Here is a 21,251-nt window from a genome sequence, read left to right as displayed (position 1 = left end):
TTTAGCTAGCAACTTGTAGATACTACCCACTAAACTTATTGGCCTAAAGTCTTTTAGGTCCTTAGCCCCCTTTTCTTCGGAATAAGCACAAAAAAAAAAAAAAAGTATTCAAACTCTTCACAAATCTGCCATGCTCATGGAACTCCCTAAAAACCTTCATCACCTCATCTTTCACAAAGTTCCAGTTGAACTACCAAAAAGGCAAAGAAAAACCATCAAGGCCTAGAGCTTTATCTCCACTAAGGTCTAAGAGGGCATTGAACCCCTCAACCTCAAAGAGGGGCTCCTCCAACAAGGCTACCTCTGCATCCCCTAACACATCAAAGGTCAGCCTCGTACAACTAGGTCTCCATTCTCACATGACAAGGGCTGAAAAGCTTGGACCACACCCTTTTTGATCTTTCTCTCCCCACAAACCCAGTGATCATTAATTTTAATTATGATTAGAGAACTCCTTCTCCTATGCGCATTAGCCATTTTGTGGAAGAAACCAATGTTTTTGTCGCCTCCTTCAACCAGAGCTCTCGAGACTTTTGTCTCCAGGAAACTTCTTCCAACGTAATCCACTTCTTGAACTCCTCCCTAGTTAGCTGCCTAGCATTTCGTTCCTCTAATGTCATGGGCTTAGTCCCTTCCTTTGAATCCTAAAAGGCCACTTAATTCAACACCAACTCCTTTCTGTGGGCTTTAGAGCCTTCAATTTCTCAGTCAAACAAAAACTGGAAGAGTCGTGCACTTAAATCCCCATCCATCTATTTCTCAACAAATCTTTGAAGCCCTCCACCCCCAACAACATATTCTTGAATCTGAAAAAGGTAGGGCTTCTCCTTAAACCTCCCCCATCCAACATAACAGGATGATGATCAAAGATAAGCCTAAGGAGAAGACACTTAACTACCCCATAGAAATGGCTATCCCACCCCTCAGAAACTAAAACTCTATCTAATCTTGATTGAGATTGATAATTCAAGCCCCCTCCAAGTGAAACTACCACCCTACAAGGGAAGGTCCCTCAACTTCATCTCCTCTATTAACTCCGAGAATCTTCTCATGTCTCAAGTCAGTCTTGAGTTCCTATTCTACTCCATAGGAAATCTGATCAAGTTGAAATCTTCCCCTACACACCAAGGGTCTTGCTACAAACCCCTAACAACCCCCAGTCCATACCAGAAAGCCTCTTTATATCTACTCGTAATTGGGCCATACACCCTAGAAAAGACCTAACAAAAACCATCCTCGCAAGTCTTCAATTGACAAGAAACTAAGAACTCTCCAACCTCCATTCGAATCAACTCAAGCACCCTGTTATCCTAAAAAATCAGGAACACACACACCCCCCCCACCCCACCTAGTTGTGCCTACACGAAGAGAGCTAACCAACCCTTTAGTCATCTCCTAAATCTTGGTCTCTTGCCGACAAACCAAATCTGTCATCTACAATTTAACCATAAACTTGATTACTTTCCTCTTATTAAAGCCATTTGCCCCTTTCACGTTCCAAGACAAAATTCTTAGCTTCATATAGAATCTGCATCAGCATTCCCACCCTCTCTCATCTATCTTCTTCAACCACTGGAGGCTCTATAATTTACAAAACATTCCAACCTTTTAAGCTCCCTCTCAAACCTTGAGGAGCCACCCTTGACCCTACCGCCAGTTGCCACTAGAGCCCTCTACTCTTTCCTCATTTTCATTTCCTTCAAACTAGCTAAAATTTCCCCCTCAAAACCCTTCATAGGCATTCCCAGAAAATCATTAAACTAGGCAAGGCAATTGATGGACTAGTCATCAACAACTAGCCTCTCTGCCTCACAACGTCCTTCAGAAATTCCTTCCCCAAAACTAGACTCCTCCATTTCCCTATTTGCACCAAACCCATACCCCACTACACTCCCGTATGCTCATAAAATCCTCAATGACTACTGAAAGACCTCTCCTTCCATTTCCCCAGTGACCACATCGGCATTGGACACATAGTTCCCACAAAAAACCCAATCCCAACAATAAGTACAAGAAGAGACCACCCTGTCACGAACTGCTTGTTTGGTGTCCATGACCATAGCAAAAGTGCTGATCAAGACTAATATGTTGGCTGGTTTGAGCATCACAAAATGGGAATTGCTCTAGGGAAATGGCATGTAAGTGATGTTGGAAGCTTCTTCAGAGTTCAAGTAGGCCGACCTAGTTAAGTTTGGGGAGCTTGTCGCTAGTCAAGGAGTTGGCAATAAAGAAAAGCTTGGCCACTCATACACAAACTGTTCAAGAGTTGGAGTCATTCCCTTGATGAGTCCATAGTAGGATAAAACCAGTCAGCATAGTGGCATTGAAATGCATGACGTGTAGGCTGAGCCCCTTGATTCTTACCTAATGGGGTCACCGCAGGAGCCGTGCTGTTGCGTTATAACTCTAGGCTCATGACAAGTGGTATTAGAGCTAGGCATAAGGTCGAGCATAACAGTGCTCCCAAAAGGTGGTCGAGCATAGTAGTGTTCCTTTCTGATGATCTTTAGCCGATGAGTTATCTCTCCTGATGACAATACAAGTAGCCTATGAAGCCTAACATTGTGATAGTACGAAGGTGGACATTGTGGCATGTATTGAAGCTACACTTATGAGGACCCATGAGGGGAGTATGGGTGCCTTCAAATCATGAGGTGTCGCTGTTCAAGTAGCGTGCAAGGGTGTGTCGCCTACTAGGGGTGGAAGTTGGTGTTAGGGATGCACTTCCAAGGTGTTACCGGGTTAACACGATGAGTGAATGTCGTGTCCAAGGTGAGTGGACATCACCTTCGGTCCAATGGGCGTCAGCAACGGACCTTTGGTAATTAATGACTCGTAGGGAGTAGCAACATTCGAGGACATCATTTGGTGAAGACATGAAGCCTTGCACGAGGGCGTGCAAGAGATTGGGTGGGGGAGAGTGCCACGGACTGTTTGTTTGGTGTCTACGACCGTAGCAAAGGTGCTAATCAAGACTAGTATGTTGGCCGATTTGAGCATAGTGAAATGGGAATTGCTTTAGGGAGAAGGCATGTAAGTGATGTTGGAAGCTTTTTCAAAGTTTAGCTAGGCCGACCCAGTTAAGTTTGGGGAGCTTGTTGCTAGTCAAGGACTTGACAATGAATAGGAGTTTGACCACTCATACACAAACTACTCGGGAGTTGGAGTCGTTCCCCTGATGAGTCGATGACAAGATGAAACCAACCAGCATAGTGGCATCGAAATGCATGGCGTGTAGGCTAGGCCCTTTGATTTTTGCCCAATGGGGTCGCTACATGGGCCATGCCGCTATGTTAGAACTCTAAGCCTGTAACAACCTACCCCCCACCCTAAAAAAGGAACCAAAGGAGAAGACAAAAGAGTAGGGTACCTTGAGGCCTTCTTTTGCAGCACTTCATCAGTGCACGCCACTCGCGGAGTCGATGACATATCTCTTTACTCTTTGGAGATGGAAAAACTCCAACAATAAGCCCTAGAGAATTGTCTACTGACCCACACTTAATAAAAAACATCCCTACTTCCTCCTTATAAAAGCCCCCTCTTTCTTGGGCCCGACCCCTCTTTGGCCCCAACTTAGGTCCAATAGCCAAAAGGGCCTTTACTAAAACAAGCTCACTAGCCTTACGAGCCTCTTGAAGCCCCTTCACTTCCCAACTAGGAGACCTACTAAAAGGCCCACTAGAAAACCCTTTAAAAGTCGTCCCATCTTGTCTGTCTTTACTGACTGTAGGAGGATAGTCCCCCCTCACTCCTACCCATCCAACTCATGCAACGCCTACAATAGGGTTGAAGTTTATAGCTTCACCTACCCTATCTCGTCTACCTTCTGCAAACAACACAACACCCTTTTCTGCCTGCACAAAACAAAGCTCTTCCCCTCCTTCTAACCCAACGCATGAAGATCCCCCCTCATCACCCCTAACCTCCAAAACTGAAGTTCCACAATTGCAATTTCTCGAAACCACCTTCGAGAACCTAGGAGGAACCTCCCACCACAACTGTAAAGAAAATGTAGACGAACCCACCACCACTTGCAAAGGCTCTGGTAAGACTCTCCCGTCCAACTTCACCAAAATCCTTGTCAACTGCATGTGGGTTGAATAAGTTATATCCACATCCACTGTGACAAAATCACCACAAACATTCCCAATCTTCAAGAACACCTACCAACCCCACAGATATAGAGGCAAACCCAACACTTTCACCCATGCTTCCTTAATGGACCCTTCTTTTACCACACACCCAATCTCCGACGTCTACCATGATAATTGCAAGATTCTTCCATCGAACCTCCTTGAGCCTCTAAAGAGAACTCTCTCTACCTCACTATAATCTTTGAAATCAAACAAGAGAAGAGCTCTCCTAAATACTAGGACCATGAGGTCCTTCTTCAGTGCCCATTGACCAAAAGGCCAATTCTTCAATGCCCACAACTTTGTCGCTGAGCAAAAAGCTTCACTAAGACTTCCCACTAGACAACGCTTGAAGTAATCCTCCCCTTTCAATACCTCACTCTCCCCAATGTAAAGCCAGGCTTCAAAACCCTTCTGGACCATATTCTTCTTAACAACCTCTACAAAGGACTCTTCTCCAAAGAACGAACTAGGTAATTCTCTTTATTAGCTTGAACCACATGATTTCAAGTGAGTTATATATATGAATTCTTGTTTTAAAATTCCTTTTGCATGGCTTCTAAAACCAACACCAGGTAAGGAAGAAGGTCTATAAAACTTTGTCAATCTAAACTTTCAAACAAATTTGCAATCACATTTCCACAACCAATGGTTACATAACCCTAGTTCTCCACAAAAGCATATTTGCTGAATATCTATCCACCACAATGTTCAAAACACCCAAAGATTTCACCTATTTAAGGCCTTCCATTGATGTAAGTATCCCCACCTTAATGTCAAATTCAAAACCAATTGACTTGAAGAAAGTTGCAACAATTCCCCTCCTATGATCTCTAAAAAGGCCACTAATACCCCTCTGCTGTAGGCCAAAGTTAAGCTCAAGACTTCCATTTGATAATGAGAACATTCAACCTAACAACCACCAGTTCCAAGTGGAAGGCATTCCAATCTAGTAGGCTGATGCTAAAGGCAATACCAATAAACTCTTTCATTACAAACATCCAAAGAACATTGAGATATCAAATACTGTTCGCAAGTCAACCACAAACCTGCCTTAGTCCTCAAATATTCCAATATTCTTCTCAAGTTAGAGAACCTACAAGGTAGTAAGGATTGCCTTCCTCTAAAATGCTCCCCCTCTAGATCTTCTCTCAAAGATCTAGAAGGAGATAACCAATATATCTGGAATGTCTCTGGGGGCAGGCCATGCACTGAGCCAAGAAAACCTACCTTCAGCAAAAATCCAATTCCAAAAAAGCTACGGAAAAAAGATGGTCCACAAATATCTCACTCTCCAAGCTCAATATACAATTCTCAACCAAAGGCTTTCAATTCTAGAGAAGTCTAAAAATTCATGATAAACTTTACTCAAGGGAAAAAAGAAATATATGTATCAATTTTTGAAAGAAAGCAAAAGCAAAGAAGCAAAGACAACCAAAATCCAGCATCTAACAACTCTCATCTAAGATAAAAGGCAGACAGAGGTGTTACTACTAATTTTTAGCTAAAAGTTAAAGTTGTAACATCATGCCTCAAGGGCAGCCTTCTGTAAATTAGAATATATTCTCAATAAATAGGGAAAATAAACAAGCGGTCAGATTCAAACTCATATTCTCCTGAAAACAAAGGCTCTAATACCATATTAAGCTGCTAATGTAACTTAAAAGTTTAAACAGAGTTATAGGCCACAAGGAACATTGTTGAGCTACTAATTTTCCTAAAAGTCTATGCTGTTAGGATTTGAGCCCATGACATATATCATTCTCAAACAAACCCCCAACCCCCCACATGTGTAGTCTCATACCCATTGTGCAAGACGAAGACCGCATTAGAGGCAAACAAATCACATTTTTCTGATCAAAATAATTAGATAAATAAATAGATGCTAGTTGGATTAGAACCCAAGACCCACAATTAATTGAAGCTCTAATACCATCTTGAGCTACTAATTTTCCTAAAAGCTTAAGTTGTTAGGATTTAAGTTCACAATGTATATAATGCTTCAGCAAATATGAAGCTAACAAAAGGTGTTCTACAAGGGACAATAAAAGGGATAAGAGGTCATTAATATCTTAGTCCTCAAATTTCTATCGAAGTTGAATTCCAAGAAAGGAATCATAGGAGAAAGAAAAGAGATTAGCAATAGGAAACCCCTTACTTTAGGTAGGAGGTGAAGATAAAGATAAAGTTAATAGAAGGGTATCGCCTCACCATAAATCATTCTAAAAACGGATTAATTATCCATTACCACGCAAGAATTTAGAGAAGCTTTTTCAAACTATGTTAAAAATAATAGACTGTTGAAATTTGGCATTCAAAGTTAGGGTTTTTTTAATTTAGGAAAGTATTTTAGGAATAAAGAAGGAGAGATCATTTAGGATGATTCAGTTTCCTAATTTTAGGAGAGAATCAAGCTAGATTGATTTTTTCTTATTCAATCAGTTGTGTATATATATGTGTATGGTGTGTACCTAAAGAATCAATAAAGGAATTCAGAAATTCTTCATGGTATCAGAGCCAGTTTTCTGAAACCCTAATCCCTTCTGGCCACCTCGTATTCAGGCCATCATTCATTCCGGCCAAATCTCTCTGGCCATCTCTCAATCCGACCATCTCTCATTCCGGTCATCAGTCCCTGTTCTCAGAGCCAAGGGAGAAAACGCTTTCCGGTCGGTAATCGTCGTCAGAAAAACATTCACCGCCGGCGAACTTTTCCGGCGACGGTTTTTTTTCACACCGCAAGGAGCGTCTGGAGGAGATCTACAACTTTTCCAAAAACACCGGAGCCAGAAAACCATCCACGCGCCGCCCACGCGCGTTTTTCCGGCCGGCGACTGCATCTCACGCGCCGGCGCGTGAGGGCGCGTGAGCCACTTTCCGACGACGCGCTTCCTACTCCAAGCTCGCCTGACGCCGACCAGCCACCCTACGTACCTGTTTCTGCTATCCAAGCCCTGCACGTGCCTCTTTTGGGGTCTTTTTGCCTCCGCGAGCCCTCCGATCAGCTTTTCCGACGTCCTCCGGCTATTTTTCCTCAACTCCAATCCCTGCACGTGCCTTGGGAAGTGTTCTTCTACCTTTCCGATCCATGACGAAATACGGAATGGCATCATCACAAGTATCCAGCGTCACGTCACCAGAATTAGGAGGCAGATCTGAAATTCCAAACCTTGGTGGTAGTGATTCTTCTCCTATTCTCATCACAGGACACAAATTAAATGGCCATAACTACTTACAGTGGTCACAATCTGTGTTGTTGTTCATTTGCGGTAAAGGAAAGGATGAGTACCTCACTGGAGAAGCAGTCATGCCAGAAACTACAGAACCGGGTTTCAGGAAGTGGAAGATTGAAAACAGCATGATCATGTCATGGCTTATCAATTCCATGAATAATGACATAGGTGAAAATTTCTTGCTGTTTAGGACTGCAAAGGACATATGGGATGCAGCCAAAGAAACTTACTCAAGTTCTGAAAATATTTCAGAACTTTTTCAGGTTGAATCAGCCCTACATGACTTCCGCCAAGGAGAGCAGACAGTTACTCAGTATTACAACACACTCACAAGGTATTGGCAGCACCTTGACTTATTCGAGACTCACTCATGGAAATGTCCTGATGATGCAGCAACATACAGGAAAATCGTGGAACAAAAGAGACTGTTCAAGTTTTTCCTAGGACTAAACAGGGAATTGGATGATGTTAGAGGCCGAATCATGGGCATTAAACCCCTGCCAAGTCTCAGGGAGGCTTTTTCAGAGGTTAGGCGTGAAGAAAGTAGAAAGAAAGTGATGATGGGATCCAAAGAGCAACCTGCCCCAACATTGGATGCCTCTGCCCTTGCGACTCGGTCATTTAATAGTAGTGGTGGAGATCGTCAGAAACGGGATAGGCCTTGGTGTGATTATTGTAAGAAACCAGGCCATTATAAGGAGACTTGCTGGAAGCTTCATGGCAAACCAGCTGATTGGAAACCAAAGCCACGGTCTGACAGAGATGGCAGAGCACACGTGGCTGCCAACTCTGAGAGCACCTCTGTTCCCGAGCCGAGTCCATTCAACAAAGAGCAGATGGAGATGCTACAGAAACTATTAAGCCAGGTTGGCAGTGGCAGTACTACCGGTGTAGCCTTCACTGCTAATCGAGGAGGAATGAAGTCGTGGATAGTGGACACAGGTGCTTCTGATCACATGACAGGAGATGCTACCATTCTTCAAAATTACAAGCCAAGTAATGGTCATTCATCCGTCCATATTGCTGATGGTTCAAAGTCAAAAATTGCCGGGACAGGTTCTATAAAACTTACTAAAGACTTGTATCTTGACTCTGTTCTCCATGTTCCAAACTTGGATTGTAATCTTTTGTCCATTAGCAAATTGGCCCGTGATCTCCAATGTGTTACTAAATTTTATCCAAACTTGTGTGTTTTTCAGGACTTGAAATCGGGGAAGATGATTGGCAGTGCTGAACTGTGTTCCGGGCTCTACCTCCTCTCATGTGGTCAATTCTCAAACCAAGTTTCTCAAGCAAGTTGCGTACAGTCTCAGAGTATGTTAGAGTCTTTCAATTCTGTGTCAAATTCTAAGGTCAATAAAGATAGTGAGATTATAATGTTACACTATCGCCTTGGTCATCCTAGCTTTGTTTACCTTGCAAAATTGTTTCCCAAATTATTTATCAATAAAAATCCAGCATCTTATCACTGTGAAATTTGTCAGTTTGCAAAGCATACTCGAACAGTCTATCCTCAAATCCCATACAAACCTTCGACTGTTTTCTCTCTAGTACATAGTGATGTGTGGGGTCCCTCCCGGATAAAAAATATTTCTGGCACTCGATGGTTTGTGACATTCGTTGATGATCATACACGGGTAACATGGGTTTTCCTTATGAAAGAAAAGTCAGAGGTCGGGCACATTTTTCAAACCTTCCATCTTATGGTTCAAAATCAATTCAATTCCAAAATTCAAGTCCTCAAGTCAGATAATGCAAAGGAATACTTTACTAGTAGTCTCAGTACTTATCTTCAAAATCACGGCATTATCCACATAAGTTCTTGCGTTGACACCCCACAACAAAATGGGGTGGCTGAACGCAAGAATAGACATCTCTTGGAGGTTGCCCGGTGCCTTATGTTTTCCTCTAATGTTCCAAACTATTTCTGGGGGGAAGCTATTCTCACAGCTACTTATTTGATTAACCGTATGCCATCCAGAGTGCTTACCTTTCAATCCCCACGTCAACTTTTCTTAAAACAATTTCCTCACACCCGTGTAGCCTCTTCTGATTTACCACTCAAAGTATTTGGTTGCACGACATTCATTCATGTGTATCCTCAAAATCGTAGCAAATTTGCTCCTCGAGCGAATAAGTGCATTTTCCTAGGGTATTCTCCAACCCAAAAAGGGTACAAATGCTATTCTCCAACCAACAAAAGATTTTACACCACCATGGACGTCTCTTTCTTTGAACATGTATTCTTCTATCCCAAATCTCATGTTCAGGGGGAGAGCATGAATGAACATCAAGTTTGGGAGTCTCTTCTTGAGGGTGTACCTTCTTTTCACTCAGAGTCACCAAATCCTTTTCAATTCGCGCCCACTGAGTTGTCCACACCCATACCGTCATCAGTCCAGCCATCTCCTATGACCATCCAGTCTCCCATGCCTATTCAACCTATAGCCCCACAACTTGCTAATGAGAACTTACAAGTTTACATCAGGAGGAGGAAAAGACAGGAATTAGAGCACGGATCACAGTCAACATGTGGCCAATATATTGACTCCAATTCAAGTCTTCCTGAAGAGAACATAGGTGAGGATAGGGTTGGAGAGGTGTTAATTCCCAGCATTGATGATTCTACTCTGCCGATTGCATTGAGGAAGGGTGTTAGGAGATGTACAGATCACCCAATTGGGAATTATGTTACATATGAAGGGCTATCACCATCTTACAGAGCATTTGCTACTTCTCTTGATGATACTCAGGTTCCCAACACAATACAAGAGACATTAAAAATTTCAGAATGGAAGAAGGCAGTACAAGATGAGATTGATGCACTTGAGAAGAATGGGACGTGGACTATCACAGATTTGCCGGTTGGGAAGAGGCCCGTGGGGTGCAAGTGGATTTTCACCATAAAATACAAAGCAGATGGATCAGTCGAGAGATTCAAGGCTCGTTTGGTAGCTAGAGGGTTTACGCAATCCTATGGGATAGACTATCAGGAGACTTTTGCTCCTGTTGCAAAACTGAACACTATCAGGATTCTTCTCTCATTGGCTGTCAATCAAGATTGGTGCTTGCAACAACTGGACATAAAAAATGCGTTTCTAAATGGTGACCTAGAAGAGGAAGTCTACATGGAAATACCACCTGGTTTCGAAGGAAGTATGGCAAAGAATCAGGTTTGCAAACTCCAAAAATCCTTGTACGGCCTTAAACAATCTCCCCGAGCCTGGTTTGATAGATTCACAAAAGTAGTCCTGAAGCTGGGCTACAAACAAGGTCAGGCTGATCATACTCTATTTGTCAAGAAGTCTCATGCCGGGAAAATGGCCATATTGATAGTCTATGTTGATGATATTATTCTATCTGGGAATGATATGGAGGAATTACAGAATTTGAAGAAGTATTTGTCAGAGGAGTTTGAAGTTAAAGACCTTGGAAATTTGAAATATTTCCTTGGTATGGAAGTGGCTAGATCAAGGAAGGGAATTGTAGTCTCTCAAAGAAAATACATACTCGATCTTCTTAAGGAGACCGGTATGCTTGGATGCAAACCAATTGATACTCCTATGGATAGTCAGAAGAAACTTGGTATCGAGAAAGAAAGTACACCGGTAGATAGGGGGAGATATCAGCGGCTCGTCGGGCGCTTGATTTATCTCTCACACACTCGGCCAGATATTGGCTTTGCAGTGAGTGCTGTAAGTCAATTCATGCACAGCCCCACTGAGGAACACATGGAAGCAGTCTACAGGATTCTTAGATATTTAAAAATGACACCAGGGAAAGGTCTATTCTTCAGAAAGACAGAGAACCGTGACACTGAAGTATACTCAGATGCGGATTGGGCAGGAAACATCATTGACAGGCGGTCCACTTCTGGATATTGTTCTTTTGTTTGGGGAAATCTTGTTACCTGGAGGAGTAAGAAGCAATCAGTTGTAGCCAGAAGTAGTGCAGAAGCTGAGTACAGAGCTCTTGCACAGGGAATCTGTGAAGGGATTTGGATAAAAAGGGTTCTTAGTGAACTGGGGCAAACGAGTTCATCTCCAATTCTGATGATGTGTGATAATCAGGCAGCTATAAGCATAGCAAAGAACCCCGTGCATCATGACAGGACCAAGCACGTTGAGATTGACAGACACTTCATCACAGAGAAGGTGACTAGTGAGACGGTTAGATTGAACTATGTTCCTACCAAGCACCAAACCGCAGACATCCTCACCAAAGCTTTACCTAGGCCTAACTTTGAAGACTTAACTTGCAAGCTGGGATTATATGATATATATTCTCCAGCTTGAGGGGGAGTGTTGAAATTTGGCATTCAAAGTTAGGGTTTTTTTAATTTAGGAAAGTATTTTAGGAATAAAGAAGGAGAGATCATTTAGGATGATTCAGTTTCCTAATTTTAGGAGAGAATCAAGCTAGATTGATTTTTTCTTATTCAATCAGTTGTGTATATATATGTGTATGGTGTGTACCTAAAGAATCAATAAAGGAATTCAGAAATTCTTCATAGACCAAGTCTTTTTTTGGTTGTACCAAGTTCCCCTAAATGGGGCCGGTTGGAAATTGAATTTCGTATGATGTTTAGCCAGATAATTGTCAATAACAACCACCACCACCCCAACCCTATCCTGCACCAAGCCTCTCATTCACAATGAAGCAAATAGTACCTTTTATATATTTTAAGTCCAAGAAAAATTTCTAGCAAACAATATATATATATATATATAGATATATATATATATACCATAAACTCTATATAACTTTACTCTTTACACCAACCTCCTGCATGGGCCCCAATTTGATATACTGGGGTGAATCAACAGCAACTAGAGCAGGTTCACAAAGCTTTATAGCAGCATGCAGCTCCTTCAAGTGTCCCCACTTAGGTTGACTTAGAAGGCCTAAATTAAAATAAAATTATATTCAAACACATGGTCTGGATAAGAAATGTCAACATTGATATTGATGAGAAGATTTGAAAACAAGTAACCGATATCTCTATTAACAATGGTTACCAACTTGGGAATGAATTCTGTTATTTAAACACTCACCGTATTCATCAATGGGAGCATCATAATCATAACTAGTAGCATAGAATGGGCCTCCAGAAGAACGGCCAAAGTTTGTCCCACCAAAATACTGCAAGCATGCAGCAGAAAAGCCTTGCATTACCTTGTTAGTACGCAGCATGTGCAGATTTTGTATGAAAACATAATTTTTCATTAAGTTTTGATATTACCTAAATAACATTTTGCAGTTATGATAAATTTAGCTAATATAAAAGGAATTGTGAAATTGCTTCTGTTCATTAGCCCATTGAAGCTATTACTTCTACATTTTTACCCAAACCTACAAAAAGTATGCACATTTGCAGGGGATTTTTTCCTACAGAAGCTTCGTACTTTCTTTGGGTTTCTAAAGGTACTACGCTGATTTTCATATCTTGTCACTCTTGTGGTCTCTTATTTGCACTCTTCCCTTATTTCTAGGTTTCACTAGTAGGATAGTTATAATTTGTCTTCATTTTTTCACTTAATAAATTATTTGTCTTAGTAAAAATATAGAACATTTTGTTAATAAAAAAAAAAAAAAAAAAAGCAAACAAACCAAAACTTTGAATCCAGCAAATAACATCACTAAAGCAATTCATTTTTAAAGAATTTCTTGGTTTCAATATTTGAATAATTTTTAAAAGTTACATTTTGGCTTAAATATCTCTTTAACACCAAAATCAGCATTAACTTCGACATTATACCATATAATAATTATGAAAGCTCCCTCCACGTTGAAAAAACCGAGCAACTGCAAATGCGATGTCCTCAACTGGTCTCTTAGGTGTTCTTCCACCCCAAGATGCAAACCTTCAAAATATTTAACCTCAGAAGGTGAATCACTGTTTATAAACCCATTGATATAAATGCAAATGGTTATCAAGATCTAAGAATATGTACTAAATAAAGATCCCAGTAGAGAAACAACTTTAAACCGGTAATTGTAAATGAAACACAAATGGGCACACACATGATGTGAACTTAGAGGCAAAAGCAGAGACAACTACAACTTTCAATATCAAAACTATGTAGCCTTTCTGTGAAGGGTTTATATCATGAAGCCTATTAAGCCACCTCGGTAAGTGTCATGTATTCATTTGACATTGAGTAAATATGAATTTTGAAACACCAGCAATCCTCAGTTTTCATATTATCACTTCTTTTCTATTGAGGTAGAAGATTGGATGATCAATTATGAATACCAGGATTACTGAAGACATGTAGGAAGCTGTGCTTGGATGAACAGAAGTTTGCACAGGCAGTAGGACTCAAGCTGAGGCTATGGCATTATGAAGCCCTCTTCTCTTAGGGACCCCAAAACTTAATCTTGAAAGATGGTGATTGAGAAATCCAAGTCAAATGAAAATTGGGAGTGTTATCAGAGATCACAATAATAGTGTGAATAAAGCTTTCTAAAGATAGGTTCTGGTTTGATTACAAAGGAAGTAATTCTAACCTTCTTGGGAGGCTTGTCTATTGCGAAAGCAGTAACAGCTTTGTTGTGGAAGGGAATGCGGCCATTGTCATCTCCTGCATGTCCATAAGGGGAAAAGGTGCTTGGAAATGAGATGATGGATTCACAAATTCTTGGATCTTCACTAGAGAGACAGTATGTTGTTTCCTTTGGAGGACTCTACCAACCAACCAGTAAATTAATCAACTAGCTCCACAAGGAGCCTCTTCATCAGAAGTTTTTGAAGGGAACTTTTTTATATATAGGTAAAATCACGATAGTATATATAAAAACAAAAGGATGCCCAAAGGACGACCCAAAGCATCCAAGAAGTATGCAACAAGCGCCTGAAGTCAGAACCAAAAAAAAAAAAAAAAAAAAAAAGAGGGACTACAAAAAACCTCACCCATTGTTACCTAGAGCTCAACCAATCAAAAAATTTTATTAAAGGTAAAGGCTCATCATCTATAACAACTTAGTCCAAGACTAGAAACTACAATCAAAAGAGTTTTGCAGCCTTCGAATCAACAACTCCTTATTATCAAAAGCAATTTTGTTTCTTTCCTTCCAAACTATCCAGAAGAGACATAAAAGCGGCTACTTTCCATGCCTTTTTGCACTTCTTGCCTACAAAGGAATCATGCTATCCAAGGAGAGTCCCTCTAACCATCAAGGGTAGGACCCAAGTCACACCAAAGAGAGTAAAAAGTAAATGTCACAGAACCCTAGCCTGAATGCACTGTATTTTGCTTCTTGGTATTCTTGACGAGTATCTCATCCTTCCATGTATCCACATTGTCCCTCTCTCTCTCTCTCTTGCTCTCTCTCTCTGGGGGTAATAAAATGTCAATTTACCATCAATTTGTTTATGTACATATATCATATTATAACACAGTCCAACCTCTTTGTATTATTCAGATTTCAAGAGCATTCCTCTCAGTGTTATTCAGCTTTATTGGAACTTGGTGTACAAATAGAAGTTTGATTACAACAAAGCTTCAGCCTCCTTTTGTAGATGCACTGATTTCTCAGGACAACAGAGCCTTGTTTCTTTTGTGTAGTTGTGTGTGGTATATAGAAGACATTTTATACATCAGATCTTATGGGAAGGATTGCTCATCCTTCTCATGTAATTCTAACTTAGTATTAATGAATTTTTGCTTCAAAAAAAAGAAAAAAAAAAAAAACACGGCCCAACCTAATTCCAATTATTTATTTTTTGATAAATAAATAATTAAACTAAATTAAAGAAAAGAGCTGCAAAAAAAAGGCCCCATTATACAAGATAACAAACTGTCCTTCGCCACCAAGGCTCAACCACAAGCATATAGAAAGAACGTTAACAAACTCAACCACTATCCAACCATCCAAAAAATCCAACGAAAGTCAGTGGGCACTCATCGACAAATGCCTTAGCCTCATACCACAAAAAACAAACAAACTCTCCTTTTAGCTTTTGAATAGAAAAAACCTCATTACAGAAAGCAATATTGTTCTTGGTCTTCCACACCATCCAAAACAAACAGAAAGGGATTGCTTGCCAAACCTTCCTTTACTTCTTACCCACAAAAGAACCATGCCAACTCAACAAAGTATTTTAACCAACAAAGAAAGCATTGAGGACACCCCAAAAAGTACAAATATCAGCTCCCATTATTGTGCACAACAGTTTTTAGAAATGGACTTGGCATGCTGGATCAAATGCAGTTTGGAGGGAACGTTATCACGTATCAGATCAATTCCCATTGCAAAGCATTTTCACTGAGACAAGATTGACCCCTGTGGACATGGAGAAATAAGTCATCTTTTAAGTACAGTTCTCCTGCCCCCTATTCATGTACAGTACATTCTGAACTGGGCCAAGGGAATCAACACCACTAGATATGCATCCACTACCATGTCTAAAAAGCAAGTCTATTAGCTTGCAATACCCTTCCCCCAACTAGGTGACCTTTTTGACGTTTGTTGAATATAATGTATTTATAGTGTACAATCTTTCTTTCCTTTCTTAATATAGGTCACATATATGGTAGTTAGTTCAACCTAACATTGTATATATATTTCTCTATTGTAAGAAGTTAATCATATGAATGAGAATTAAGGTTTTCTCTCTCTCTCTTTCAACATGGTATCAGAGCCAAGGGAGAAAACTTTATTCTTTCTGGTTTACCCGTGTAATTAATTCCGAGAATCCGTCCAGTGACTGTGTTTCATTTCGGTCACCTTTTACATCTCACAAAGCTTTCTGGTCAACTATATCGTGGTCAGAACACCCTCATCACCGTTAACATTTTTCCAACGATATTTTCCGGTGACTTTTTTTCCTGGCGATATTTCCGACACCGACCACATCATCAGGAGCGCAAAGAGGAGATCTGCAACTTTTCTCAAAGCACCGGAGCCAAAAATCGATCCACGTGCCTCCCACGCGTTGTTTTTCTCAGCGGCCTAAATCCCACGCGCCGGCGCGTGGCCCACTTTCTAGTGCCAAGCTTCTACCAACAGGCTCGTCCGGCGCTGTCTTGCACTTCTAAGCCTCCGTCAGTCCTCTCTGAACCCTGCTTCTCCATTTTTTTGGCATTTCAGCCTTCGCAGGTCTTCTTCAGCCTCTGACGGCAACTCTCTTCCTTGGCCGAGACCTGTGTGTGCCTTGAGAAGGCCTCTTCTTCATCTCCAGTCACTTTTCTTCTTTGTTTGGGTCCCGACATACCAGGTTCTTCTTCCACAGCTGTGATCAAAACTCCCTTTAGGGCTCTCTTCGATCCAAACGTGATTCAATCTCAGGTGAAGCGGATATGGCGACTAAAAATCCTATTTTTACATCCGTCATCTCTGGATCTCCTAATATCACATTGGAAAAATTGATTGGTAGTGAGAATTATTTCTCCTGATCAGCGTCCGTGGAACTCTGGTTTATGGGACAAGGTTATGAGAATCATCTTGTTACACCTGAGAATGCTATACCTGATGTTGACAAAGTGCAATGGAAGAAAATCGATGCACAATTATGCAACGTATTATGGCAATCTGTTGATCCCAAAATTTTACATCATCTTCGTGTCTACAAAACCTGCTTTAAATTTTGGACTCAGGCTAAAGGATTATACACGAATGATATTCAACGATTTTATAAGGTGGTTTATGATATTGTTCATGTGAGACAGTAGGACATGGAACTGTCTACTTATATTGGCCGGATTGCATCTCTTAAGGAGGAGTTCTTAACTTTGATGTCCTTCACTAACGGTGCTGAAGCTCAACAAATATAGATTGACAAGTTCTTTATGGTGTTAACCCTCATTGGCCTCCGCCCAGATCTTGAGTCTGTCCAAGATCAAATTCTTGCTAGTCCATCAATACCATCGTTGGATGATGTGTTCGCTCGTCTCTTACGTCTCTCCTCTACTCAGACCTTGTCGACTGATGGTCCTTCAGATTCATCTGTGTTAGCCTCTCAGACTAACTCTCGAGGAGGACGTAGTGGCAATCGGGGTCAAGGATAACGTCCTCAGTGCACCTATTGTAATAAGCTTGGTCACACTCGAGATCGTTGCTATCAGTTACATGGACGGCCTCCTCGCACTGCCCACATTTCTCAGTCAACTGATCCTCTGCTATCTCGACCTGACTCCACTGCGAGCTCCACATCTCAAAGTATCACCCTTACTAGTAGTGATTATGATGCCTATCTCCAATATCTGGCAGCCACATCAGCTTCTGTTGCCCGGATCGGTCTACTTTATCACCCTTAATGTCTCTGTCTACTTTACTCAGTCTCCTTCTCTTGGCCCATGGATTCTAGATTCCGGAGCATCTGATCATATCTTTGGTAATAAACACCTTTTCTCCTCTATTACTACTACCTCTGCCTTACCTACTGTTACTTTAGCTAATGGTTCCCAAACTATGGCTAAAGGTATTGGTTTGGCTCATCCTCTCCCTTCCCTACCTCTCCATTCTGTCCTTTATGCCCCCGAGTGTCCTTTTAATCTTATTTTCATCAGCAAAATAACTCGCACTTTTAACTGTTTTATCACTTTTTCTGATAAATCTGTGATCTTGCAGGACCATAGTACGGGGAAGATGATTGGCATAGGGCGAGTTTCAAGGCCTCTATCACCTCACATCACCTTCATCTCCTGCAGCTTGCATTTCTCTCTCTGTCTTTCAACAACGTTCATGGATTTTCCAAAAGCAACATGGTCAAGCAGGAAGGAGATTTTGATTCATGATGGTATGGACAGCTGGGCTGGAGGCCTTTAGCTGTAATCTTGCTTTTCTGCATAGTAGCAAGTGCCAAATTATGGACATTTATTGAGATTGTAGTTAGCAAGGGCACAAATTTAGGAGGATTTAGAAAGACAGTGGGAAAATTCCTAGTTCATGATAGCCATGCTGACAAGGGATGACTCTAGCAGAGATCCAATTTGGCTGCTTGCTGCATGCAAAATTTATCATAATCAGGCAGAAGGAACAACCCAATTTGGATTGTATGGACTGTTGGGATGGTGGGCCTTAGCTGTACTCTTGGCGTCTGCATAGTAGCAAGTTCTAAATGATGGTGACTTACTGGGATTGAAGTTTGCAATGCAGAAGGATTTAGAAAGATATGATGGAGATAAATTGCAAGTTCATGATAACCATGCTAACGAGGTATAACACTAGCAGAGGTCCAAATGGACAGATACTTGCTGCATGCAAAGAGTATCATAATCAGGCATGGATATGAAAGATTATCCTCATTTATTAAGAGGAAAACATTCCAATTAATCTGTTTGAAATATTTTCCACATGGAATTGCTTCGCAGATATACATTGTTGTACCATTACCAAAAGCTTTTTAATTAAATTGGTACTTTAACTTGGTATTGGTGATCCATCCACAATCTATATTTTGCCTCACCATGTGTGGGTTGGGGTGCATGTAACTTAACCACTTAAGTTTTTCGATTAAACCGGTAACTTAACAGGTGAAAAATACACAAATTTCTTTAGAATATTTGATGATTGTAAATTTCTCATTGGAAACAGGTTTCTAAATTCCCTAGAGGTATCCCTTAATCCACATGAAGTTGGTTACCCTCAGTAGGAAAGAAATTCAAATAACTTTGGCCATATGAGATAGACGAGAAGTATTCCTTAAGCACGTAAAATATGGCAAACTATTCTGATACTGATTTTATGATTTCAAGATTGTTCAACAATATCCTTACCAATTAACTTAAGTGCCAGGTCACAGAAGCAAAGGATGAGAAACTTGAGGAAACAAAAGTGATACAAGAAAATATTTTAATGGAAACCAAGAAAAGTAATGAAGAACAATACTAAAATGAATGGAAAGATAGACAAACATGCAAAGAAAATATGTCAACTTGTGTTCTAGGAAAAGAGTTTGAAGAGAACTTTCTCAAATGGACTCAAACATTTTTGCTATAAGTTGGATACCCCTAGGAATAGACTTTCAAGTGATAAGCCCAGTTCACCCAACTTGGGATGCAGTTGGTCTCATAATATTCCATGATTTTTGTTTGTGAATTGATTTTGGGTACAAATTCTCATTTTTATAAATTCCAAGTTGTAGGAATATTCATATATACAGACATATATATATTTATATGTGTGTATGTGTGTGGATTATAGATAGATATGTGTGTGTGTGTGTATGAATATAGGCTCAAATGTATTAAAAATAATACTATTAGAACATGATGAACTGCATCACATTAAATCATACAGCATCATTATACCATCCGTTCCAATCCTCTGTCCAGAGTTTGGGTTTGTTTGCTGAATTTGGCCAAAAGGCATCACAATAAAATCCGTTGCAGGCATTTATCTGAAAAAGAATAACAAAATAATAATAATAATAATAATAAGACTAACATATTAATAATACTAAATCTAGGAACTCAACACATTACAAAATAAAAACCAAGAGATGTTGCATGCTAGGCTGTTTTTTCTTCCACTGCAATTTATTGGATAATGCATGCAGTATTAATTACTATTGAGTGAGGGAAAGAAAAGAGTGTATTATTCCTCAAGTAAAGAATACAGAACACATATAGACTTCTACAAAATAAAACAAAAGGATTAAACTACCCATTATCAAATAACAACTAATAACTCTTTAACACTCCCCCTCATGCTAGGGCATATATATTACTAAGACCCATCTTAAAACATGTAACAGAAAAAAGATTTCTTCATAAAGATTTAGTAAACACACCACACAATTGATCTTCAAATTTGATGTAAGGAGTTATCATTTTCTTGCTCATCAGAATTTCTCTCATAAATGATAATCCACTTCAATATGCTTGGTTCTTTCATGAAACATCAGGTTACCGGCAATGTGAATAGCAGCTTGATTATCACCGTACATAGTCATGGGCTTTTCAAGAGAAAATCCAAGCTCCTAAAACAGGTTTGAATCCACAAACACATTATATGTGTCATAGCCCTATATCCTGCTACAGCATTAGATCTACTAAATTCTACTTTTTACTCCTCTAAGTAACTAAATTACCACAAACAAAGATATGATACCCACTAGTAGACCTTTGAGTAGGGCTACAATTTGGTGGGTTGGGTCAAGTTGAGAGCTAACCCAAACTTGAAATGCATTAACCCAAAGTATGGCACAACCCTACTTCCAACCTGAGCTCAAATTATTAAACTCATGTTGAATTCGGGTTATGCTTGAGTTGATTAAATGATGGTCAGGTTGGTCAGGTTCATACCTTTGCCATTGAAATCTATTCTGCTGTCTACACTCCCACACTGATTGGGAAAAAAAAAACCCATGAAAAACAATAATTGTCACTCCCATTGGGAATGGAATGAGGGAGTTTTCTTTGTTTGCCTATGCCTATAGCTTCTTACCCCTATTATGGATAGCCCAAAAATGAATCCTATTCCATTCCACTTTTCATGCTTGTGGAAAGGAGGGATAAAGTGCTTAACCTATTCAAATCACATTCAATCCATGCTTAACACTAAAAGTTTAAAGGACAAGCAGCAAGAAGGACTCGAAAACCACCTTTCTCATTCAAGAAAACTTGAGATAGAGATGAAAACATGTGGATTTCATACCTACAATGGAGCATATGGAAGAAAACATATGTGAAGAAGGAGACAATGGAAGCTTTTAAAAGTGGTGGTAGCATTGAACGGCGGTGGCAGCGTTGGTCGGTGGTGGCAGCGTTGAACGACAACGACAACACCAAGAGCTAGGGCTTATGGTGTGGGTATTTTCAGTTTTAAGGGCTAGGACTTTTTACTCTCTGTTGAAGAATGGAAGACCAGAAGTAAAAGAGTTTTTTTTTTGCAAGTGATATATATATAGTCAGGTTCAGGTTACCTGAGGCATTATCCA

General features: G+C 40.3%; 1 protein-coding gene across 2 annotated transcripts in view; it reads right to left on the bottom strand.

The window, feature by feature from the left end:
* Positions 1 to 21,251, bottom strand: part of LOC117913849 (beta-galactosidase 9) — a 153,201-nt gene that overhangs the window by 50,791 nt on the left and 81,159 nt on the right. For both annotated transcript variants that reach the window (XM_034828923.1, XM_034828924.1), the window contains 4 exons: positions 19,621 to 19,709; positions 13,125 to 13,230; positions 12,421 to 12,508; positions 12,149 to 12,270 (listed from right to left, as the gene is read on the bottom strand). In XM_034828923.1, the coding sequence (XP_034684814.1) occupies positions 12,149 to 12,270; positions 12,421 to 12,508; positions 13,125 to 13,230; positions 19,621 to 19,709 (405 nt within the window). The remainder of the gene's footprint in view (positions 1 to 12,148; positions 12,271 to 12,420; positions 12,509 to 13,124; positions 13,231 to 19,620; positions 19,710 to 21,251) is intronic.

This window comes from Vitis riparia, chromosome 5 (assembly GCF_004353265.1).
Source record: "Vitis riparia cultivar Riparia Gloire de Montpellier isolate 1030 chromosome 5, EGFV_Vit.rip_1.0, whole genome shotgun sequence".
Taxonomy (NCBI): domain Eukaryota; kingdom Viridiplantae; phylum Streptophyta; class Magnoliopsida; order Vitales; family Vitaceae; genus Vitis; species Vitis riparia.
The sequence above is the reverse complement of the archived record's forward strand: the minus strand, read 5'-3'. Positions and strand labels throughout refer to the sequence as shown.